The sequence below is a fragment of the Varroa destructor genome, unplaced genomic scaffold (assembly GCF_002443255.2).
Source record: "Varroa destructor unplaced genomic scaffold, Vdes_3.0 BEIS01000002.1, whole genome shotgun sequence".
NCBI lineage: Eukaryota > Metazoa > Arthropoda > Arachnida > Mesostigmata > Varroidae > Varroa > Varroa destructor.
Window position 1 is genome coordinate 9,376,129 of NW_019211455.1, and position 26,883 is coordinate 9,403,011.

A 26,883-nucleotide genomic window follows, 5' to 3' on the forward strand; every position below is an offset into this window, starting at 1 on the left:
TATATAATTACACTAAGATTTTCGAGCACACCCTTATAACGAAATCGTCCCATTCAGCACTTCTTAAAAATCTTTTGTCTATTTTTGTCCTGATACGAGTCTGCGATCCGAAAAATATACCAAATAATTGTTGCTAATTTCCGAACTTTGTTGTGATTGTTTCCTTTCCCTCGCCATATATGTATCTGTAATCTGAATTGACATCCAGGCAACATTATGCTGGTGACATTCTTACTGAACTTCATGTTTGCTGTCATCGGAGTGCAGCTATTCAAGGGCAAGTTCTTCGCGTGTAACGATAGGTCGAAGATGACCGAGGCTGAGTGTCGTGGGAAGTTTATAACGTACCCAGATGGTAACATTTACCGGCCGATGGAGGAGGTGCGCCAGTGGAGTCGTTACAAGTTCCACTTTGACGACGTTCCCAAGGCGATGTTAACGCTGTTCACAGTGTCGACATTTGAGGGATGGCCTGACTTGCTCTATGTGGCCATCGACTCGAACACCGAAAACGTCGGACCGCGTATGAACTACCGACCCATTGTGGCCGTCTTCTTCATCGTATACATCATCATCATCGCGTTCTTTATGGTAAACATTTTTGTGGGTTTCGTTATCGTCACGTTCCAGAACGAGGGAGAACAGGAGTATAAGAATTGCGAACTGGACAAAAATCAGCGAAATTGTATTGAGTTCGCGTTAAAAGCACGCCCCGTTCGCCGATATATTCCAAAGGCGAAGTTCCAGTACAAGATGTGGTGGTTTGTCACTTCCCAGTATTTCGAATATGCTCTGTTCGTGTTGATCATGACCAATACACTCACGTTGGCCATGAAGTTTTACAATCAACCGGACGTTTACAGCCAGGTGCTAGACAGGCTAAACATCATCTTCACTGCGGTGTTTGCAATGGAATTCGTCCTTAAGCTGATGGCTTTCCGATTCAAAAACTACTTTTCGGACGCTTGGAACGTGTTCGATTTCATTATTGTGCTAGGAAGTCTAATCGATATCGTCTACTCGGATCCGGGTAGCAATAAGAATCTTATCTCGATCAACTTCTTTCGACTGTTTCGTGTCATGCGCCTGGTCAAACTCCTGTCTCGCGGTGAGGGCATTCGAACATTACTCTGGACGTTCATCAAATCGTTCCAAGCACTCCCCTATGTCGCTCTACTCATTGTGATGCTGTTCTTTATCTACGCTGTGATCGGCATGCAACTCTTCGGGAAGATCGGACTAAGTAACAACGAGTCAGCGATCGACCGCAACAATAACTTTCAAACGTTCCAGCAAGCTGTGCTGGTGCTTTTCCGGTCAGCGACCGGCGAGTCTTGGCAGGAGATCATGCTATCGTGTGTCAGCGACCACACGGTCAAGTGTGACGAACAAGCAGACGCCGACGACTCCAGTAGTTGCGGTAATGACATGGCGTTTATGTACTTCATCTCGTTCTACATTCTGTGCTCATTTCTTATTATTAATCTGTTCGTGGCTGTCATCATGGACAACTTTGATTATCTCACTCGAGATTGGTCTATTCTCGGACCACACCACCTCGACGAGTTCGTTCGACTGTGGTCCGAATACGACCCTGACGCTAAAGGCCGCATCAAGCACTTGGATGTAGTCACACTGTTGAGGAAGATCCAGCCTCCCCTGGGATTCGGTAAACTCTGCCCTCACCGAGTTGCCTGTAAGAAACTGGTATCGATGAACATGCCGCTCAACTCAGATGGTACGGTTATGTTTAATGCGACCCTATTTGCCGTGGTACGTACCTCGCTCAAGATCAAGACCGATGGTAATATCGATCAAGCCAACGAGGAGCTGCGGGCTATCATCCGAAAGATTTGGAAACGAACGTCCCCTAAACTCCTCGATCAGGTAGTGCCCCCCGCAACCGACGATGACGTGACCGTCGGCAAGTTCTACGCCACCTTCCTTATACAAGACTACTTCCGTCGCTTCAAGAAGAAAAAAGAAGACCGCATTGGCGCTGACGCACAGGAAACAACTGTCGCATTGCAAGCTGGCTTACGAGAGCTTCATGAAATGGGGCCAGAGATACGAAGAGCCGTGTCTGGGAACCTTGATCAGGTTGGTGAGAAATCTTTTTTGTAAGGACTGGGCGACCTAAAATTTATAATGGGGTGAGAAATACCAGGCTGATATCGATGTGTGTATCATGGATAAAGGCAAGACGTTCGATGTGCCAAAAGTTTGTGTTGACAATTGTTTGAACGCGACGTCTTTTATTTTTTTCCAAAAAGTTACTCACTCGTTCGTTCGTTCTATTTGCGCGGCGTTCTGAAAGCTTCAATCCTTCTTTTGCTGCAACAACAAACCTGCAGGCTGTCATGACTAGGTCATGTTTAATTACGTTGATTGGTATATCTTCGTTTTTCTCTCCCCGTGCTCCGCTTTTGCTCTTTCATCCCCTTCTTTAATCTCGCTTCCAACAGGACTTCACCGACGATCAGCCGATGCACCGTCGCAACCACTCACTCTTCGGCAGCGTGTGGTCGTCCTTCCGGCACCGCACAACGGGGGCCAAGTCCCCCCGGCAGCTCGGTAACAACGGGGTGATGCTCCGTAAGGTGTCACCACCTGCAAGCTTACCACGCGCCCTCGATGTGGCCGAAAGGGGGGAAGCGGCCGCCGCCATCCCGCTGCAGGTCAAACTGCAGCCTTCTGACAGCCCGCCGTAAGTATAAATTTAGGAACATATAACAAGAATGAAGGATCCTAACATCTCGAGGCCCATACGAGCAAGGATAGAATAAATGTGTTCAAAATTGATCGCCAGTAGTGCGTAATTATTGGTCGGCGCAGTGCTAGCGCGTCGAAGTAAAATGACTATTTAAAAAAAACCGTCTGAGACAACAACAAATAAGTCGGGAAAACAGGACTCGACAAAAACGCAGTGTAAAATAATACCAATATTATTAATCAATAATAACATATCAATACAGTACAACAATAGGCTTTAGCGCTGAAGCTAAGACCACAATGTCACTTGAGCAAAATGGTCCATAAAACAGAACTTGTCAAGTGATTGCACACTCGCCGATAAGATGATATTAGATTATAATAATTAAGAGCAATAGTATTGGCTGGGTACCTGCTGCTGTGCAGGCACTAATCCAACGACCTAATCGAAAATCATCGGTTCAGAGTAAGAACAGCAATAACATGAACACACTGAACGCGCAACAACGCATGGGAGCATTCGATGCCAGCTAAATAACTAATCGGCATGTCGATGATGTGCGTCTTTGCCATTGTACATGAACACATGTACATGTATTCGAATAAGTCGACAAAATTAACTAGCATCAATCTAGACAGCAATGACATCTAGTAACTGTCAATCAGCCAGGCTAACGACAATAACGACTTAGAGCTGCTATGCACAGCTGACTAAACTGAAACTATTGCCTAACAACAACGGTTTCCAATACCCTAGCTACCTGAGATACGAAGTCTTCTTCTTATTCGACCCTTGGTAACTGATATTATCATCAGTCCTGCCAATATTGTAGTTGTTCTCCTATCGCCTTAACTTTTATCTACTCCAAGTTACTTCTTATGATGTTGACCTATAGTTGTTATCTGACCTCCTCATGCACTGTTAGCTCTGCCTATACACACACATTTTCATATGAACTTGAATAACATTTGAAATCGACACGCTAACTTGCACGCAGACTTGACCCGAACTTTATTCATTGCCTCATCTGTTTCGATCTTGCATATAGCTATTCGTCGGAATTCGAAGAACTAGGACTGAATGTTGACACTGCGTTCCTTCAAGGACGACGTCTGTCGTTCTCGCAGCGACTTCTATCAAGCCTTTCTTTGGGGGGACGAGGCTCGGGTGGTTCTCAGGAGATGTTAACCTCCCCACAACGGCTGAGTCGAGAGAGGTCCCTGGCAGAGCCCGCTCCCGGCCGAATCCTCTACACCGCTTCGAGCGCCACACACGTGGCCGCCGGTAGCGGGACCTCTGTCGAAACCACTGAAGCTATTCACGCTGCAGCCGCAGCGGCCGCCACACAACTTTCCCTACCTACTCCACAGCATTCCAAGCAGGCGGCAGCTGGCGGTTCGCATCACCAGTTGTCTTTGCCCCTACACTACTACGAGCAGCCCACAAGGACTGCAGCAGGCGCAATTACAGTAATGCATCAGCATCCAACAACAACAAGGTCTATTGCAATTACAACAAGTCCGGAAACGCACTCGGAGGCCACCATGGCAACAGCAGCACCAATCGCAATTTCCTCAGTATCAACAGCGACAGCCATATCACCAGTTATTACATTAATACAACACCATCATCAACAACAACAGTTTCTACATCAGCTACAGCATCAGCAACCCAAAACAGGAAATTACCGCTTAGTGACTAACCTGCAACCACCTGACATTGAGACCAACATTGTTCAGTACTTGCACTCGTTGAGTGCAAGTCACTCCGCTTCAAGGTGATTCACACGGGTTCCCTACTGGGACTTACTCAAGGTGCCATATATTCTTCGTAGTAGTTATCTCTGCCCGCCTCCCCCAAGTCCCGTTGCCCGATGTACGTTATGTAGTGCACCACGTAATGTATTGCTCGTACACACTATATATATATATATACATATATATATATACACATATATATATATATATATATATATATACACATATATATATATACATATATATATATGGGGAGCAGACCGTCCGACCCTAAGGACGCCACTGCCTCGATCTGTTTCTATGTGTGCCAGATAAGTAGCTGCCAGATGTATGCCTGATTCGTGCCTTACGTATCCAATAGCACGTAAACGATAAAACTGCCCCGTAAACTACTCAGAATGTTCCTAAGCTGATGTGTGGCACTTTTATTTATAAACTAAGAATGATATATGACCCACCTCCGTGAAACAGGTAGTACCACTCACTCCACGAAGGAGTATCAAATCGCTCCTTAAAACTCCTTCGGGTAGTTTTAACCTAGTGATGCTAGTAGTCAGTGTGTAGTAATGGGCAACGGTCGACGAGAGACGACACGCGCCAATGATGGCTATGTTACTCTCTAACTCAGCGGCGCTCCTGCGTAATCGTTTCGTACTCGTAACTATCGTTCATCTTATTTTAAACCTGTGCGTGTGTACCTTTTCTTCACCAAAGACCACCCCAAAACCCTCGAAAGTGACCTTGAATAGGGGTCAAGCTAAGGCCCAAGCAGTGTCTTCGCATGCACACCAGGCGTTCCGGAACGCGGAACTTGTTCAAGTTATATTGGAAATCAATCCCACCTTATCTAGCTTGGACCTTAATTGTATGGTCGTATGGATCGCATTACTAAACAAAACGTGCGCCTTTACCGCAGAGAAAGATTGTTAGAGGTACAATAATCATATCGGTCCTCATCTGTGGGCTTCGCTGAGTTGTGAGTCAACAGCGATTCTCCCATTCCAGCTCACTCTATCGGCAAACTGATTCAACTGTGATCTTGTATTATTCCTCCGTCTATTTGACGACGCTAAGTTTTTCTTTTAGATTCGTCAAGATCTACATTCCGCCGCTTCGCTCTTTTCGACGATTCGTTTCATCGACGATTTAGCCGTCGATATTGTCCAGATATGTTTATGGTATTACTTCTTTGCGTGGCATGCTTCGCCGCCTGCTCTTCAATCCTTCTATGCTTCACTAAGACTGTAACACTCTAGCTAGCCATAAGTAGTAATAACTGCTTCTCGCCTAACCTTCGAAGTTCGTTACTAATATGTGGCTGCATTGTGGTCCGTTTGTGCCCTCTTTTCTCTACTGGATTCGACATTCACGCGGGGCTGACTGATTCACCTATCGCCTTCGCAATCCGCAACAATCGTCTTCGCAGAACCGTGTATGGAACGAGCACTGACGACGATACGGATGAAGACTGGAAGTCGACAGCTACAAGTCGGCGCCGATCACCAACCCTCCCGATTATTTATACACCTCAATCATATAGCTCATCTTCAAATGCTCACTTGACGTGCGTGACTGACGTTTTAACTATTATTTAGTAAATTCGCTCATTTAGGTTTTCATTCAAGTCATTTGCACGCCTGTCAGCTACCGCTATAAGCGCCACTCATCAAATATACTGACCGGCAGCATTATGAGTCACATGTCCCAGAATAGGCTTGATAAGGTGATTTGTTTATGTCAAAACAACCTGACATTTAGACAGAATTAGCTGTAGTATGTGACGTCCTATTTTATTGGATTTGTCCTTCGTCTGCCGGTAAACTTCATCAATCAATCAGCTAAACGCAAAATTTTGGTTCATATTCATTCTGTACGACCAATACTCTATTTGCCGCAACGCGTCTCGACTTACACGAAATTATACAACGAAATTAAAGAAATCAATACGCGAAAAGAGCTTTCATAGTGCAGTACGATGATTTTGTTATTATTATTAGTAGTACGATAATTATGATTATCATTGCGATTTCACGTACGTAAGTCATAAAAACAATCAATCAGTCAACCAATCGGTCAATTAATAATAAGCTTTGCGATTAACCTTGCCTCTACCACTAACCGATCTCTTTGCCACTGACCAATCTCCTCGATCTTCGCCGCATCATTGTTGCGCTCTGTTCGCGTGTGACCCTTCTACATTATGCCCTCTTCACTGGTAATGACTTTGCGATCATCATCGTCATCGTCAACAGATCATCTCACGAGACTCTTCAAAGTTCGGGCGAGTTGCTTGCGGCTCGCCCTAAAATTAGGAGGCACAGCAGAGGGGGATCTTTTCGGTTGGGCTGCCTTGCAAAGCAGGACTCCACGGACCAGGAGCAACTGTCCATCTCTGATTGTATGCTAAATAGGAGTAGCTCCTCTGGCCAATCGCACCTGACGACGGCCTCCAACTCACCCCAGCTTTCCACTGTGCACAGGTACCATGAACCAATTAACCAATCTCTTAGTTCGCTAAACAATCTCCTATTACCTGTAGACCCCTCCTCCTTCACCGTAGAACACATCATTCCATGCGTTAGTCATTTCAAATCTTCTGTCATGTCACTCCCTTTTGGCTCCGATAGATCTATATTTATGTATATATGAGCATGTTCGTCTGCTCATAATAACAGGACTAGTTGTCGTCTGCTCTGTTTCTTCTCGATTTGTTTTGCACGCGGATCTATTCGCGCACTCATTATCTAACCCCTCCCGCTACCCGTGCGCTAACCTACTGCCGCTAGCCAATTTCACGTTTCACGTCCCAAGCAACATTTGTTGTCTCGGAGCGCACAGCTTTTGTTTTCGTTCTTCCAACGCGAACCCCTTTTACCCCCAACTCTATCGAGCTCAAAGAACCAAACAGTTTTTCTATACAAACAGAAAAAGTCACCAGCACAAAGGTGCTACAAGGCTCTTTCTGGCGCGAAACAGTCTGAAAAACAGCAGAATTTTGAACAGTCGATCACGTGGAAGACACGGTGATGATCATGATGATTGTTATGGTGCTGATGATGACGGTGGGATTGTTATGACAACGAGGCACGAAGACGACAAAGTTGTTGATGATGAGTTGTGTGGGATGACGCTTGATGATGATTTCAGGGTCGGAGTTTCAGACCCGCTTGGCACTGTGCCGGCGGCAGCTCTAGCGGCCACCAAGCTGGAGAAGCTCGGAGCCGTTTTACAGGAGCAGACACGCAGGCTCGAACAACCATCACCACAGCAACACCAACAGCAGCAGCAACAGCAGCAGCAGCAGCAGCAGCAGCAACGACAACAACAGCAGCTCGCTCCCAACAAGTTCCTTCCGGCACACCGGGCCTCCTACCACGGGCAGAGGCCGCACATTCAGGCCACTCTAGATCCTAACGTCGCACACTCCGGGGCTCACACGCTCGCTGGCAGCGCTGAGAATCTCGTGGGCCGAGTGCTGCATGAGCAGGTACGCACCACGGCTAGAACGGTTGTCCAGGCGAAACGAGGTAATCATTTGCGGCGGCCGGCGCTGCTGTCTCCGCTAGCAGAGCAATGCCACAGGAATTCATTTGTCGCCATGGCCATGTCATTCACTTTCTTTCCTACATCCTCTTCGTCTCATGCCTCCTTTCAAACCCAACTGAGCCTATCCAACATCGACGACGACGACGACGACAACGACGACAACGACAACGAGAGGCAGCGAAAGTGGGGTTCGCACTATCAAAGCCGGTCGCCAAAGCTTTAGGTCGTCAGCTATATCACAAGCAGCTCAATCCATCATTCCTTTTATAATAATCACCACAGTGATAACTGTATAAATAACAGCGGAACAACCAGCTTCATCGCTTAATGCATCAATCAGCGATAGCAATGGCTCATTGCGCTGTATTCTGTCTTGCCTAGATCATCATGCTCTAGTCGCCGTTCAGCTCATTCGCTAACCATTCAGTTACTACTCTTGCATACGTATTTTTGAATCGGGAGAGAAAAACATTGACAGATTATTGCTGCTTCGAGCCGCGGCAATAAAGAAGAAAGATGAGGCTGACATTATTTTTATACTGAAGTCGCATTCTATCGATCTTTTTCTTCTCACCGTTTACTTTTATGTTTGTTTGTCAAATCATTCGTTAATATTCTATCATTTAGGCACACTACAGTGACGCCGCACTGACCTTCTCATACGGCTATGCGTTCTTTCCGCTTTTTTTGTTGCAGGGCTTAGGCAAGTTCTGTGATTCCGACTTCGTGCGAGCCGCCCAGCGGGAGCTCGCCGAGGCATTCAACTTGACGCAAGAGCAGATGGATCGTGCAGCCCATGAAATTCTTCAGGCCGAGTCCAGGCGTCGCTCAGTGCCTTCGGGCCAACCTGGCCAGCCAAATCCGACTAATTCCACCCAACTGTAGATGCCCCCTCTCACCCTGTCGCCCTCCGACCCGCCCCTCCAGCTCAACCCTCAACCGAGTCCGTCACCGAGCGCCTCGCCCCTATGTTATTCAAGCTACTACTTCACCCATTTAACTCTTTACCCTTATTTGCCAACGCACCAGCTTCTGTCGAAGCTTTCACAGCCATCACCAATAATAGCACCACAACAGCAACAGCAAACCCAGCATCACCCGGACCAGAATCAGAGTGGCTGCCGAGTCTTCAGCAGCTGCGCCGAATTTCAACCGAGCAGAACTATAAGTCCCATTGATACGAATACCACGACCATCGCCACTAATATCACTCTGAATCCTAGTTTGACGACCTCGAATATTTACGGCCTTCCGACACTACGATCTCCTCTACAACTATTACTGCAGCCAGCTGCAATGTTAATCAACCAGCCTCAGACTTCCCCACAAAACATTACCGCACCACCACTACCCTCCTCGATAAACGTTCAGAGCTCATCATCTACGTACAGTGATCTTGATTGACCTTGAAATCCCCCGACCTTGGCTTATCCGCTTCCCCTGAAACACTTCCCAATGCACATATGATTAATCACGAACAATCTACCAATAGTCACCTAACGCAACTGAGTATCTAGTGCATAACCACTCTTCGTACGTTAGCCCGTTCTTTCATCATTCATCATATATTAAAGCATTAGGACAAAAGCCGCACCTCTAACATAAATTTGGTACTTGGTTGTTTTTGATTAACCCGTTCCAATCCGCACATGATCTTCCGCCATAACTACATACCATAACTTCGTCACTCTTTCCTAATCTAATTACCTCCAATATCCTAAACCTTTTTTCCTGCATCATTTCACGTCCTGAACATTCCCAGAGAGCCTTGTTTCGTAACCGCTTTCCCCCGGAGGCCCTCGACAGTTTTGTATAGTAGTACGTTGTTCCTGAGAGACGGAATTAACAGAGGCAAAAAGGGAATTAGCTATAAAAAGTGACGAATGACGGAGATAATATATAGGATATTAATCACTGCTCATTAATGTAACGAGGGTCCCGGATTGCGGTGCAAACGACGTCCGCTCGAAGCAATTTAACCACAGCGCCTCCTCGAGAAGAAAAGCTTGCGACCCGCGATGGCCTCAATGGCCAGCCAGCTGAGTTCTTAGGAGAGAGACGTCGGTGCAGCCATTGTGATTGAACTCGTGCTGTTTCCTATTATTTCGTTGCTGTGTCATCATGTGCTGTTCCATAGCCAGAAAGAAAACAACATAACTAAAAAAATGATGATATAGAGATTTGAATGGGCGTTTACTTACGTACCTAACTTTGCCGCTTTGGGCCGCAATGGTGAAAAGCATCAATAACGAAAATGGACAACGTCTGTATGAAGAAACACCTATACGAAAAAATGGGTAGAACTGATGACTCAATGACGTATTCGTCTTACACGCATATGAGTACATATAGACGGACATCATAGGCATAATAAAGCAGACAAATGCAGCGATACCAAGTAAACAAAGTTTCTGGGAATCAGCTTCAGCACGAATAGTGACCTACAGCTGCTCGTCGCCATAGCGCTTAAGCGCGTAGGTGCTTTATAGACACAACACATAAGCAAACCGTTTGAAAACATAATTGCTTCTTAACCACTATCAGCACCAGCAGCGAAAAAGCTTTTGCAGCTTCTAAGTGAAGAAGGTGACCAAGATGAACTGTAGAAAATAAGTAAAACACTAAATGTACAACCAACAAACCTAATAAACACAACACGCAAGCCTGAATAAACAAACATGTCGGCTTTATCATGCATGACTATATACATGGAACTTGTTAACGATCTGTCAACGACAAACTACGCTAGCCCAATGAAGCCCTTGAAGCCAAATGCTGTCACGTATGTTTCAGCAAAATGCCTTTGTGCTGCCCGTAGACCGTTTACTACACGCCTTCGTCACATGTCCAAGAATATGAGAACTTTGATACTTCTAGCATTGCGCGTATGCTAATCCACGAAAGGGCATGCGTTCCGAAATCACCAATACATAAAAGCATTGTATACTTTTACGTTTCTAACCACTAATGGCCAAACAGAATTTAAAACTGAGGGACTATTATTAACGAGAACAATATTTGAAAAGAAGAACTCAATCCGAGTCTGCCCAGAGCAGGACGACCAGGTTGTTCCATCCAGTTTATTACATCGGCACCACACGAAGCATATACAATACAATACGATCGGAGTAATTACTAAAGATGGAAAGTAACCGACAAACAAACTTGGAATAACAACAGCGACAGTAGCAAATGGTGTTTTGTACAAAAACAGCTAACCTCTATGAATGACACACAAACGATAAGGACTATGATGATAATAGTACTCGTACTAATTAATATTTAAATAATACAAAAGACATAACGAACAAATGATGAAGTAAGCACGATCTTGAATAGACGGAGCGACTCTCTGCTGCTGCTGATAATAATGATTATCAATTCAAGAACGTATTGCCATCCGGAGAGCAGAAAAGCAAAGATCAACGAAATGTGACGAAGAAAAAAAACTAATCTCGACACGACTGATTGTAATTCCATAACAATCGCAAAAAAAACACAGACAGGAGCCATCTGTCCGTACGTCAGATAAATATACGCTTGACAACAACTTCTGTTATGGTTATATAGCAGAAGACGGAAGCCGGGAGCAGGGAGGAATGTCCAGCCTCGGCAAAATCTTTTCAAAGGTATACCAACCGTATGAACGTGGTGTGGGCCTGATCAATGTACACCAACATCGGCCTGCGATGCAACACAAGACCGATACGAGGATTCCTGTTCGGAATCATGTACACACATAAATACAAATAAAGAGAGAATGAAAAAGCGAGAACGTAAGACAAATGGAAGAAATCAGAATCCAAAAATGAAAAGCGCTTCACGTAAGCTTCAGGATCACAAGTCATATAGATATACGTTTATATTGTTTAGTTTCGACGCGAATCGCAAGAAGTGAGAAACTTTATTGGACACTCACGGTGAAAAACTTCAATAGCAGATACTTAGATACCCGGCGTATTCATACATTGTATCTATATATATATATATATTACTATAATATTGTCATTGATGCTATACTATTAATATAATTACAATTATTATAGGAATTGTCTCTCTACATCAATTGAATCGATGGTTGCTACCGGTGTACATAGTTTTTGTTTATTTGCTACCAAGGTTATTACTGCTGCTTCTATCACAATTCAGTGCTATGCCTCGTAAATGATAAGCACAGGACGGAAAACCTCGACACTTATACACAATCCATCTACATACAGATATAATGGTCTATATATATATATATATATATATATATATATATATATATGTGTATGTGTGTGTGTGTGTGTGTGTGTGTGAGAGTGTGTGAAAATATCCACGATAATTATTTATTTTATAAACAAATAACTATAATAATGAATACTAATGATGACGCTCGGTTTAGCAACATGCTTTTTTAAGTGAGCAGTGACAGAAACAACCATAATTCACAATGATACTAATCGGAGCCAACGAACGAAATATAAGAGGAGAAGAAGAAGATGAAAGCACTCAATGATGATAATAACATAAGAAATAATGGTGATAAGGATCATGATGATAAGAATACTAATATAATGTGTAGTAATGAAGTACAAGGTGTTATTTCTACAGGTCGCCATGTAGGAGAAAACAAATCACAGCGCCCCCCACACGCACGTACACACACACACACACACACGAACATAACGTAACAGATGGCAAGACTTATGCCTCGCTATATGTTGCGCGAGTAAATATGACATAATTAAATTATACGCAAAGGAAAAAGGAAAGAACAGCAAACTGTAATCCATAGATATTCGTTCCGAATACAATTATTAAAAACAATCCTTTCGTTATTCTCTCTTTACAACAACAACCGTAATAATAAGAAGAAATTTTGCTTTAATGCTGACCTGCCGTAGTGGATATCGCCATAACGACACGAACGACCACGGTTTATCACTGATAACAACGAACAGTGAGCTAGCTAGCTATCTAACTAACACGGTCATGCTATCGATACGGAAACATGTCTGATGATTCGGGGCACAGGAGACGTCTGATCGCTTTCAGCGCGGCGAGATCAACAACAACGCAGAGCAAGAACAACGTAAAAAACCGCAAAACTGCCGAATAAATATTATTGCCGAGTTGCTGTAGCCTCTCACGCGCCAAAGCAGACTGAAGAATTGTACGCGCGTACCTGCCCGCCAGAAGGACATTAATGTATCGTAATTATAGCAATAGTAACTATACCTATAGAGCAGGCAACGGTACGCAGCGTCAGAACGATTAAGGATAAAGACCACTTAGATCACCTGTCACTGTACAATAGAGTTCGGGCAAGAGAGAAAAACGAGCTAAGCAGAAAGCATCTGACGTAGAGAAACCGAACGTCCAAATAGCCACTAGATATTCATACCAATACTTCTCGTCATAATGGGACGAAATCGTAAACCGAAAAAACGAGAGGGTAAAAGGGAAATAGAGTGGGAGGGGGCGAGATGAGCGAATCCTCCATCTGACTCGGCCACAGATAGAGAACGTAAGGCATATTACTGCTAACAACAATAACATAACTACTATATTTCAGTCGTTAAAGAGATCAGATGAATGATTTCGATGTAACGGAATATAATTTGGGCGTGCAAATCATTGGCGCTGCACTTACCTCGAGAGTCGTGCCTGAAATAGGCAAGACTGCGAGCGATGGAAACTAGACGACCCTCAAAACCCTTACCCCGGGTAAAAATACAATATGACATATTATATATATTTAGAGAGGGAGAGAAAGAGAGAGATAGATCATTGAGCATAACTTAAAATAAGTTGTTGTTGTTGTTCGATGCAAACAAAGAGATAACTTCGTAGCAGGTCAAACCTAGCAACGGTAGCCCACTGAAACTATTCGAATTTAGAGGCGGCATTTGAATATGCAAACTCCATTATAGTGCGTATTGTCGAAGGAGTTGTCGAACGCAGACTGGGCATTACGTAGAGAAAAAATCTGCCGTGACCATGTTCACAGTACGTGATTAATGCAAAAGAAACCAAACACTTACATATATATTTTAAAACAAATGATGTATTCAAAGGAAATCTAATAAGGCGCAAACTTCTGGCTCGTTCATAACAACGCCAAATAGAAATAACATTGAATTTTACCGTTAGCAGCCAAAGCCGACCTGCGGGCACTGTCCCCGTTCAATATGAATGGATAGACTCGACAAGATTTTTAAAGCAAGCATTTTGTTAATAAGCCCAATGTGCAGGTCAGATTCGGTGTCCTTCAAAGGACGTCTCCACGTTACCAACGCCCAAATTACTACGAAATGACAGTAGTCTCCTGAAAGTCACTGCGATCGTCAGATATTCATTCAGTGACAAGGGACAAGCAGCCAAACACAGCACTCCCAACATCTTCTGTCCCTTGAATCATAATTTGCCCCCTTAGCCGTATTTCTATCTCAGAAGACAACATAAAGAAGACGCTAGCTATCGATAATGAAATAAGCGCCTAAACATGTATATGCTTAGAATAAGCAGCAGAATACCAGACAAAGATAGCTGTTAAACCTACATACGTAAGCTACCGCACACAATTAGTATGTACAGCCACCATTGAGGCTACTAAAAATGTCTAAGAAGAAAAAGCAACAACCTAACGGTTCATACACGAAATACGAGTGATACTACGACCCTCATTTTTCGTACATTTTTTCGGTATATCGTTCTGGGCCCTTTACCTTTAAAACCTCTCCAATACGGTGTTAACAGATCAGACTTAAAGCGAAAAAAAAAAAAAAGGTAAGTAACTAACGGCTGAAGTAACATGGAAGAACAGATAAAACATGGAGACCAAGAACTTCAGAAGTAAATATGCTAACACACAACGAAGGACAAACTTTATTTTTAGCTACTATGTTGATGCGATATATGACAAGGGAAAACATAGAGCTATACATATTGGCCACATCTACGATAGTATAAAACCTAGTACGGAATAAATTGTCACCAACCAGATAAGGACAAGAGTTCTATGAAATATTTATCAGTTCCTACCTACTAACCCTAAGGGCAAGCCGCTTGGCAGGAATATATTGCCCTTAACAACGTGCACAAGTGTATTGCAAAATATGTGCATTTCACTCTGTTCATTAATCTCTCCATAGGTTTTTGGCTGCCGAATATATATATCAACCAGATATGGAGATTGACAAGCAGTGTCAGATTGACGACCAGTTAATGTAGAAGAGCTCTATATATTTGTCGTTTGGACGTTTTTCTAGCTTTTATAGAAGGTAAAAGCGGCATTTAGAAATGACGAGAAAGTGGGCTTTTGGAGCTGTCTAATGAACTCAACAGTAGAACCTCACTTAATAAGAATGAACGCTTTGTAAATGCACCCCAAGGTGTAGGACATCGTGAGAATGACATGGTTGACAATAATAATCGACATGAGCAAAATGCTGGCTGCATTTTTAAAACAGACAAAAATCTCTTCCCATCTTTACGTCATCTTAACGCTAAGCTACAAACGATAGTGAAGAAATCTAAAAAAAAACATGGTGATATTAAATGTCCAACATATTTCTACTTCTTATCAACCATGTCATATATATATATATATATATATATATATATAAAGCTTTTTATAAACATATATAAAATACATAAGCTTTTCATTGCGATCTTCATCACAGAACGCGTCACAACGTTAAACAACATCAGCGATTCAATAATCATAAAGAAACTAGGATGCCAAGATGTTCTTGTAATCATGACGCCGGCAAATGTCTATAAAAGCTGAATAGATAACAGGATAAGTAGACAGCGGACAGTAATTACATATATAATAACATTTTGCAAACGATACTGTTCATTCTGTGATCCGCGCTAGGGACTTACAACTAATTTAACGTAAACGCTACGCGTTTAGAGCGAAAAATATACAAAACTGTCATGCTGGCTCTCCGTTCATCGAGGCAAGCGAAACGATCATTAACAACTTCCCATTAGAAATGGGAAAATACGAGCATTCTAGTAGACAAACGATATCCATCCTAGACGTATCTCTTTAATAGAAAACAACCGGAAATACTAACAGGGAACGAGAGATAGCCCGTACCGAATTCGAGTAACTATACACAGCTTAATAGTTCATATGCATACAAACACTTAGCGTAAACATCATACCGTAATGCATTATTTGATTGAAGCTCAAGTGACTGGACCCGCTTCGGTCTGAGTGCTTTTTTTTATATATATATATATATATTGTAGCCACTAGTAATACTGCTACTATTACATCTAGCGTACAATGTCATTTTCTAATCTAGAAAGAAAAGATACATCTCAAATATAATAACAAACAAAGAGGCTAATCATAACAACACTAGCGCCACCAGTAGCGTTTCGAAAAAATCATACTATGTACTAATGAAACGAATATGGTTAACGACAATAACATCACAACTAATACTATATATAATAACATATAGATGGAGTGATACGGATGGAATATTGTCAGTTGAACGGACTAAGCTGATACTGATAGTGAAAGAACTGCGTTTATACTGACCGGGCCGGCAGAGGTCGCTGTTCGCGATGATGGCAGATTCGTATTAGAAGGACATCGGAAGGCCTCTTCGCTAAACCGTCGTAGTGATAACATTGACGCTTCATAACAAGCAATTACAAATAACGTTACGAAATTTATTACCACTATCCTAAATACTAAATTTGCTCCGGACTCGCAACCTGTTTAGCGTACTTTGTCGGCCATTGATGTGACTGGTCCGCGTCGTGGTGAGCCTGAAGGAAGTCCATAACGCCTTCCATATGCTATCCACACTCGGCCTTTATGTAGGAATCGTAGAAGACTTCTGTGATACCGATAGCGGCAACAATTATTACATTAACAGATCTGTAATACCAATTAAGAATTGCTAAAGATAATATTAAAGAGGAGATTTGTCCTTCGAAAAAAAACGGAACGAGAGTAGTTATTATTGACTTGACACCACACAGTAACTCGGCAGGCGGCGAAAGTCGTTTACATAGAAAACGACACGAGTAGTAAACGTGAAGAATAAGGGAAATAACGCTGACAAAAACGTTCCCGTATTAGCGCCGTAGGTAACGTGTTTGCCTGCTAAAGTTAGGGGTAGGTGGTGGTCGAAGTTCGAATTCGGGCGTAGACACACTTCGTTTCCTGATAGGACGAGCCGTCTGGAGTAATGTCTAGCGGCTTAAGTACTGGGCATAGAGCGCAAAAAACGTAACGCTATAAGTGCTATAAAGAACAATGTAATTATGAAGTTATATTTTAATAGGACCACATGCTGTAGCTATAATGTTGGAAACCAGTACGGATGCGTTCGTTCTTGCCGTACGCGCGTGTCACTTTGAGGATCTGCTGTTTTAAGTTGCCTAACTATCGAAGAGGAGGACCTGCAGAGATTTTCTTTTTTTTTTACATTAACAAAAAACTGCCGAGTCAAGTTAATATAAATAATTGGCCATTTGGGAGGTTCCCGAGTAGAGTTAGACTTATGCCAAGCCTTGGCCAGTGTTACATTTGTATATCGTGAGTTTTCCCTGACCTCGTCTGTGTCCAAGGCTCAACCTCAACTTATGGCGCGGTTCATTCTGTTGACGTTGTGACACGTTGTTTTTAAGCAAGTTCCGTCTATTTCTTTATAAAATAAGTAGCATTTTTGGCCTCGTTATTCCATTAGCGTTCATAAGTTCAAAGTTCCAAAATATTGCGGCAGCAATGGCGGCGACGTTCGAAGCAGACCAATACACGGCTGTGGGCCAATTCCTCTTCCCGGCCCGAGATGTTTGTTGGCTCGTTTACTTCATACTCCAATAATATTACAAATCCTGATAATAATAATAATAATAGTGTTAAGTGGTTACGATAACCCACACAAAAGGTCAATGAAATTAGTTCGCAGATTTAAGGAAGTCAGTTAGAGGATAACCGACGAGCCGCAATGCTTGCTGTGTGTGTGTGTGTGTGTGTGTGTGTGTGTGTGTGTGTGTGTGTGTGTGTGTGTGTGTGTGTGTGTGTGTGTGTGTGTGTGTGTGTGTGTGTGTTTATGTGTAAAATAAACACCTATGACAGATATATCTTGTAATTGTAAATACGTTGTCGTGCACAGACACAGATGACTGGTTACATTCGAAGACGATACACAGTTAGAACATAGTACATCATCTATAACATTACGTATTAGTTTGCTGGTGATTGATAGATAAGGGAGCGAACCATAACGTGGCTTGCCTTAATGGGGTGGGTGACACAGTTCGGACACACGAATGCTAGCTCGCTCATATATAAACAATAACACTCACTGACACAGGCGAACTCGCTCTTGATCGTCGGCCCTTCATCTCGTGTAAAGGTGTGATTTTAGGCTTAACAGCATGATCATGAATTTTTGGGTAAAGTGCAAGCCATTGATCTATTTTTTTTTTACTTCAGTTTGTCCCAACAAGCGCGACCTGTATCTAGAGACGTTGTGTTCTCTTGATCAAAAGTTCTACGTAAGGATGGCTTTATTTTGTTTCGCCAGCATCTGTTCGAGTTTCGACAAAACGTTTATATGCTTCCACTGTAGTCAAATTCTGCTATTTGAACGAACATGAAGAGTCAATTATGCAGTTAGTGTGGCCGCTCATATATATATATATATATATATTATATATGACGCAATTCGTTCCATGTCTTGTACTTGTAAGATATATCCGTAGCCTTGTTCGCCGACCATATGCATTCTGTGTAGCGGCAAATTCGAGCTTAACAACAAGAATATGACAACAGTGAATATCTAGCTGCTCAGTATCTACTAATTATCAGCAATACGTATCTTCCTGCAAGTTTATTCTGTTCTGCCCTCCCATTAGATGCTCGATAAATCTCTATTGGTTAAAATTTCATGTGAGCAGATATAGTTTTTTTTTTTTCGATTTCAATAAGTCTTCAATTTTCCCATCACTCAATTCAGATACAAGATGTAATAAATAGAATCGTCGTCTTATCAGTGCTTTAGCTAATCTTTGGCTGAAAACAACGGTAGAGCTGGCTGACGGTAGTGGCAGTAATACGAGGATTACCGCTGTTATCAGTATAATGATAAGGCTAAGTGTTAGCAATAATAATAACAACAATCGTCTACTAATGCCAATGAACTGATGAATGCTAATTATGACGATAGGAAGGATATAGGAAAAAATTGTTTTCAATTATTTCCGCACTCAGCGTGATAGTATGTGGGAGAAATCGTAACATACTCGACTATGCCTACGAAGGTTCCACATTATTATTACATGATGGTTATGAGTTGATACAAATAAGGTTGCTGCTATTATCCTGATAATCAATACTACTCTAACTCGAAGCTATGTATGAATATTTGCCAATAATCAAATATTTTATTGTGCGCGCTCATTATCACGACGCGTAAAAGCCGACGATATGATGCTAATAGTTACAATGCTAGAAACACAGTTTGTGTTGATTTGTGGGAGAGAGATTTGAAAATGCTGACCATAGCTTCGATCTCTTTTTGCTTGCGTGAATCGAATTATTTCGAAATACCAACTGATTCATGATTGTAAGGATTCAACAGACGGCTGGTATATGCCGACCTATAAATGATCAACATCTGAGAACACAAGTTGCAAGTCACACTTATTTGATCCAATAGCAACAATAGCGAAAACAACAATAACAGTTACAAAAGCATATATGTATAGCGACGGTAATAACTCGAACGTGAAATAATAGAGAAAAGATTAAAAAAAAAAACGCGACGCGGACATCGATATCTATTTCCCTTGGAATCCGCATGATGGTGCAAGGTAACGAAACGAACAGAAAATGTCCTTTTTTTTTGGAAAGCTCACTAGGAAACAGACTATGCCGATATCGAATAATTAAGAATAAGAAGCTGTTTATACGTGAAGTGACAAACAGTGAAGATCTATATGACCTAAAAGCCATCGTATAACAACATAAACACATACAACTTCAACATATAAGACCGACTGGCATTGATTTGATCAATTTTTAGCCGGCACTCGCGTGGCAACCTAATAAACCCGTGTCGAACGATACACGAACCACGTAACATCATGATACATCTTGGAAGAAACAAAAACAATATTACAAGCCTAGAACAAGGACGAAACGATCGCTTTTATTGTAACGAATGAAACGAGAAAGGCACCGGTGTTCGACACTCAGGCACTGCCCCAACTTTCTCGTGATTACCATAACATAGCATAATATCGGGAACAAACACGACCGCAATTGTCCGTTTCAGATTAAAGTCAACAAATAACAAAAATAATGAAGCTAAGATAATACGTGAAGATACACGTCACCTACTTGTAGCATTTACCAATTGCTAATATAAGGCGAACTCGAATACTTGAAAAGTAAGAAAGCCAAGAGTTATTAAACTCATCTATTAGCGACAGAAACATAAAGCTAGCTAAAGTCTATTTAACGCTATTACAATTCTCGTATGCCCTTCTATAAAAGTAGGAGAAACGTAAATAAACCTACCACCCGCCGAACAGCGCATTACAAACAAGAAAGCCCGCGATGTCACTGGATATGGCGAGAAGCCGTTGTTCGCAAAGGTCTTGTTTGTTTAGTTGTACTTCTGTTCTCCCGTATCAGCTAAAACAGCTTGAAACGCTCCGCTATAAGCTGAAGCGACCACTCACGTTCTCTATACTTGCGTATGCCAAGTAGGCGGATATGCAGACGAAACAAAGAAAACTAACTATCCGATATAAAAGCAGAATATAATGATACGCACGTTCATCGAAAATGATGACATTCGTAATGTAACACGGCATGATACACTAATGATATGGTATGGATTTGCACGTTGACGATGACGATTAATGCTTGTTATCATACTATATATGCATCTACTGTGGAAATCTAGCACAGTGTGCGATACGGCCCGTCTTTTTAGATTTGTGCGGACGCATGGGTCCTGCCTACGACATCCAGCGTCCATGCGAGTCCGGTGTTGCGCGTCCCTATGTGAATACATTTATTGACAGAGCTGATTATCTCTATACCGAACTTTGCTTGTACTGATATAAAGCAAGAACAGCTTAATAATCATTGAATCGCACAGCTCTCTCCGTGGTGCCAAATACTGTTTTATCAATTTCTATCTACCTACTATTATTATATCTCTTAATCTAGCCACCATTGTAACCTCTATATCAGTCTACTGATCTTATCAGTCAACTTCTTCCGTTACTTAGTTGTCTTCATTGTGTTTTTGTCTTGATACTGTATGGGTGTATACGTGTTATTTTGTTTGCGAAAAAGAAGATAGAAGAAAGCTCATGTTGTGGTTGACGTTCTTTACCTTAACTGCAACGACGTACATATATATACATATATATTGAACGAATTCCACATCTTTAATAACGATATCCTACCTTAATTAGCTATAGTGGCGCAGATGTCTCATGACATAAATTTGACTCTGATTTTTTTTACCCCTGGCACTTTGTGAAGTGGTGTTACTGCAGCGAATAGCTACCCATATGAAAGGCATACAAGAAGTCAGACATGATTGTCACTCTTAGAGGAATTGATCGCATACTAACGAGACGCAGTAGATTAGGTACATATAGATAAAGGCTAGTCTCTACTGCGAGCCCTGCTTTTGTGAATACGTTTTATTAAGTTATATTACAAGATAATTTCACCCAACCAGGGAAAAGTGGTGTGCTAAGGATTTTTAGTGTGGTTATGTTGTAAATGGACGCACCTCGTACGGCTAACCAGCAGTTCGTCTCGTAAAACTAGCCTGGCTGTTACTGTGGTGGTGACAGGAAGCAGCAGGTTACTGACGAAAAATAGTAACAATAATTATTATTGTCATTAATAAATATATTAATTATACGGTAAATGATATTGATTATTGTTAGTATCTATAGGATAATAATGAGCTTATCAGATAATGTCGTAATTGGCACTTCATTCACAGAGGTAGAAAGGTGTCTTTTTCTAATAACTGTCTGGGCCTGATGGATGATGTGGGTCCCGTTTGACCATCACAGAATATCTAGAAGTCACTTACCATCCCCACCTTCGACTTGCCAACGCAATCCTAAGTTTTTGTTTGTATGAATGCTAGCTGAATTAATTATTGATATTGTTATTTAATTACTCGTATAACAGATCATATTGCCTTGACCATATTGTTACGAGGCGTATGGCTACAAAGTCAATCAGGTTGTGGTCATGTGCTATTTCGTTGCGGCCGTCTATATAAACTTTAGATACGGCATCTATTTACCTACATGTTCACCTCTTTGAGTCGAGCTTTGCTGGGTCCTGATATTTTTGTGCTCACGTCAAGGCGCATTCGAGTATTTCGGGTGGAGCTGGCTTGATGAAAAAAGTTCACACAACATCACCGTCATAATGGTACCACCCATAGATCAACGCTGTGTCAGCAAAGCTGCTAGAAGCTGCGTAACATAGTCAGCAAACGTAATGAACTCACCATTGTGAACACCGATTACCAGCCGTGATCAGTACGCTTCGCCTTCACTCATCATACCTCATGGCTATATATTGTAGGTCTGTCCACGATACAATACGTTAATTGATTGCTTTCCGCTACATAACCGCTAGCGTCGACAGCTATGAGCTTAACGCCTCGAGATAACTAGAAACCGGTCAGGTACCATTACGTGTATATAGAATATAATGGAGCGGTCTCTGGAACTGGACCGTTGTGGGTAATACGTGCTGCTGGGAGTATTTAGGACAGGGTCCATTGGCGACGTCATGAATACTGAAGTTGCCGTACCGGAAACAACAAATGTCTGTTACCATTTTTTCGACCACTTTCATAGGATCATTACGTCAAGTCTGCGTCATCAGCTCTAACAGTCATTCGCTCATGTGTCACCGTTAGGCTTGCGCCATCAAGTTAACCTGCTATCAATCAACATGTATAATCAAACAATATGGACTAATTACACAACTATCACTTCATACATGATTTAACCCATATGCCAACACTAAAACCGATGCAACATAAAAACGTATATACAAAGACTGAAATTCTCTACATCTCATCGCAAAGGTTTTACCCAAAAAATACATATAGCAAAGATACACGAAAAACAATATTTATAAGATAGTTGACGCAAATTAAGATATTTCGTCACGGTTATCACAATAATATTATTATTATAGGTACTATGGTTGCTATATAAATATATAGTGACCGGTGTGAATGAGGAGGGTATCTTGTAACGCAGACTATATACATACATGCGTACATATACGTAACGACTGAAAGGGAAGTAATAATAGAATTGATAAAATGACAATAATCACCACAGTGTAACATTGATAGGATGAAAGCAATGGGATGACTGACTGCTGACTGAAAAGACTCTGCTCCTCGTCACCTCATCGAGTAACCAAGATTTGGCGGGGCTATCTCCGTTTCGCTGATAGACATCAGCGACCATCATGGATTAACAGAACAGAAAATCATAACAATTTCGCTGAAACCTGTAAACCTAGTTTCGGTTTAAAAAGGCAAATCGCACCTTCAGATAATGGCTGCCGATGAAGGTGATGACTCGGAGCGCGAGCTTCGACGATGATCCCACTGCTCATCGTTGAGAATCACGAAATTTGGACAGAACGATTTTCATTCTGACGTGTGTACAGAGTATATAAAATGTATAGGTTTTTTCGAATGAGTTGATTTTTGTTAATACATCCTTGTGACCCCTCGCTATCAACTCTGTAAAATCTGTCATCGTTACGTGTTAATCTTCTCTGCAAAAAGGAGATATGAGCAAGGGAGGGCACTGAAGCGTCGAATCTAACGCGAACAGGACACATGCCCGCATATGTACGAATTCACGAATTAACTTCGTTTTATGGATTCTAATTCTCATCATGAATTATTCATCATATGGGGTCGATATATTTTGTTACCACATGAGTTCCGTGACATTGTTCATTCTTCTATTTGAGAGACTACTCTGATCACACTTAGACATATACAGAGTGCATTAAATCATCATGCCAAACATTCATCATATAAATATATCTAACTCATCTAACATGGCGATTCTATATATATATATATATATATATATGGATGGTAGCACAATCGAATAAAATGACAAGAAATAATGATGATCATGTGAGAACGGCATCTACACGGATTAAATAAGTATACGAATTGACTTACGCTTTGTAATGTACATAGTACAAGGTAGACACCCCCTGACGCAAAACGACGACGACAGCTATTAATAGCATCGGCAATGGGTGATTTCGAAAAGGACATCAAGCGAAAAAAAAACGAATAAGAATCGGTGCGTCGATCCAGACGACACTTGCATGCAGCCTCGGCCTTCTCGTCCCAATGTGGTTTTAATGGCGACGGGTTCTTTTTGACAGAGGCCACCTGCTTAAGCACTTGCCTCGACTGCCGATCCGCTTGTCAGTTTGTCGTTTAGCTGAACTCCGCGTCTGTTAGTCGTCGAAATCGAGGGTAGCCATTTTTCCGCGAACTCCGCGGCGATCCTCTAATTGTCGGATATGGACGTGAAGCAAGCAACCAACGGGCACTCGCTCGTACCATACGTGATTTTAGAAAAAAGATATTTCCCCTTAAGAAATGTAACTTTTCCCGTATCGATACAGATGATACCTCAAAGGACCCATCAATCGCTCTCTTGCGTGTGCTCATCCTGGGAGATCCAGCCGCAGCGATTGTCATTTGTCAATGCTGCTGCTGTTGCTGCCCCCACCTCAGACCTGCCTTGTCGTAAACCTTAATTAACTCCTATTATACCTTGATTCTGAACCATGATACCATTTGCACAAACGCCGAATAACTGAGAAGTATCAAAAAGTAAAAGACCTCATTTATTCATTCACTGAAAAGTTATCAAACAATTAAGACATCACATATGTACCATAACATAATAGTATGGCACACTAATCTATACGTCATACGAAATGCCATCCCTTCATCGTTCTATATGTACGAGTTCCCAACTAATCATGTTGCGTGGTCCGACTGATCCCGACTGCCGGTTTGCTCTTAACAATGACAATAAGCTAAAATGGAATAATGACAATGATAAAACATTGATGAATGAGAAATAATACAAACAACACGAGCTAAACAAGGACAGAGTATTGAACGCGCCTCATACTCTACGTTTTCTAACTGATTCGACGAGAACGAAGGGGACGGACATACGTCAATTCAAGTAAACACAGGCGAAAAGGAAAGAATAACTGATGTAAGCAGTGAAATAAAGAGATATTGATAGAAAGCGACGAAGAGCGAAAGAAAGAGGAAAAATGATAAAAAAACAATGAGATTTTATAAATTGATTAATAAGGCGAAAGTTCGGGGCAGCACCGCGTCAACGACCGACAACACTGCCGACTGCAGAAAAAGCAAACAAAGACACACAGACAGAGCAGACAAAAGGCGTATACCTCACCAGCGCCCCCTACCGGCTACCCCCCCCCCCTCCTATGCTAATTACGCCTGATGGCGTCGACCACATTCTCTCTAATCAACAATCACTATACATACAGACTCACAACTAATAAAGATACGTAGTTTTTTTTTTGCCAACAGATCCAAAGCATAACAGTAGTAGTAAAAGCGAAATGCATCGATCGCCAGAAGTTCATAGCTGGAAGCTGAACCTCAGCTGTCAGTCGACTCTCATCGATTTCATCTGCGCCATTGACGCCATCTACTAGCATCCAACATTCAGCGAGAAACAGCACAAAGTAACTGAGATTTTTCACAGTCATTTTGTGTCAGCATTTGGTGGAAACTGGAAATATTTATTATTGTATGATTCACTCTTTGTTCACTCCTTTCGGTCCACCGCTCTACCACAGCCTTACTAATGAATACATTCACAAGCAAGTTCTCATATACTACAAGGATGCACGGACGTTCATCATAGCCATTTCATTATATATATACATATATATATTTGCAGATATCGTTTATATATTTGAGCACTGCTTTAAAAATCACATATATAACTAATGTAATATTACAATGATAATGATGGCAATTATTATTACAATTGTTGCCGCCACCATACGCCGCCTTGAGATTTTACCATAATTTCTTACTAGGTCGTATGATGGTGACGAGAGAAATGTTAATGATGATAATAATGATGATGATCCTGTCAACTGAATGGCTGAGTTGGACGAGAGAAAGAGAGAGAGAGAGAGAGAGAGAGAGAACAAGGACAAATGCGGAATAGAGCGATAAGATTAGAGAAAAAGCTAATAAACAGAGCAGACAAAAAGAGGGAAGCCATGCCTTTGGGACAACATAGGGGGCGCTGGTGTTGTAATAGCAGTAAAGATAAATCCAGCAAAGAAAATCAACAAGCAAACGATAAAAACAAAGTCACCCTCTAAAGGTGACAAAAGCAGACGAAGGCAGTGCCCTCTAGTGTGGGTCGGACAAACATTTCATCCCCTTTTGTTCGACCGTCGGCTAAGCGACGGTTCAGTTGTACGCAAAAAAACTACGTTAGTTGTTATTACTATGACATTATAATGATTGCTAATAAATGATAATTTATTACAATGAATACCACAGGTGGTAATTTTTTATATATCGTAGACCATCATATTAGGTTGGAGCTAAGCAATGGCCATTTTTCGTTTAACAAAAAATGTAGCGTTAATGTATCATGTATTCGCTGCCACTCTTCACGAGCCTGTATCTCTCAAGTAATTCATTTATTTATTCCTTCTTGTCAGAAATGTTTAGACCTAGCTTTAAATACCTCGTTCGACAAGGTTTTGGGATC

General features: G+C 41.9%; 2 protein-coding genes across 16 annotated transcripts in view; one reads left to right on the plus strand and one right to left on the minus strand.

The window, feature by feature from the left end:
* Positions 1 to 20,703, minus strand: part of LOC147757334 (uncharacterized) — a 25,769-nt gene extending 5,066 nt beyond the window's left edge. The window contains exons 1-3 of one of the 8 annotated variants that reach the window (XM_086980855.1): positions 16,565 to 16,668; positions 11,656 to 11,733; positions 9,724 to 9,845 (exon numbers count right to left, since the gene is read on the minus strand). In XM_086980855.1, the coding sequence (XP_086836981.1) occupies positions 9,758 to 9,845; positions 11,656 to 11,733; positions 16,565 to 16,668 (270 nt within the window). In that variant the 3' untranslated portion in view covers positions 9,724 to 9,757. Of the gene's footprint in view, positions 1 to 9,405; positions 9,846 to 10,221; positions 10,298 to 11,655; positions 11,734 to 12,896; positions 13,036 to 13,301; positions 13,407 to 16,564; positions 16,669 to 20,563 lie in introns of those variants that run through there. The other 7 variants (XM_086980860.1, XM_086980854.1, XM_086980858.1 and 4 more) reach the window with 7 other exon arrangements.
* Positions 1 to 26,661, plus strand: part of Ca-alpha1D (Ca[2+]-channel protein alpha[[1]] subunit D) — a 229,739-nt gene extending 203,078 nt beyond the window's left edge. For 2 of the 8 annotated variants that reach the window (XM_022793689.2, XM_086980820.1), the window contains 7 exons: positions 209 to 2,100; positions 2,466 to 2,707; positions 3,762 to 4,490; positions 5,897 to 6,034; positions 6,723 to 6,950; positions 7,618 to 7,957; positions 8,713 to 26,661. In XM_022793689.2, the coding sequence (XP_022649424.1) occupies positions 209 to 2,100; positions 2,466 to 2,707; positions 3,762 to 4,490; positions 5,897 to 6,034; positions 6,723 to 6,950; positions 7,618 to 7,957; positions 8,713 to 8,901 (3,758 nt within the window). In that variant the 3' untranslated portion in view covers positions 8,902 to 26,661. Of the gene's footprint in view, positions 1 to 208; positions 2,101 to 2,465; positions 2,708 to 3,761; positions 4,528 to 5,896; positions 6,035 to 6,722; positions 6,951 to 7,617; positions 7,958 to 8,712 lie in introns of those variants that run through there. The other 6 variants (XM_022793690.2, XM_022793691.2, XM_086980821.1 and 3 more) reach the window with 6 other exon arrangements.
* Positions 26,662 to 26,883: the final 222 nt, after the last annotated feature.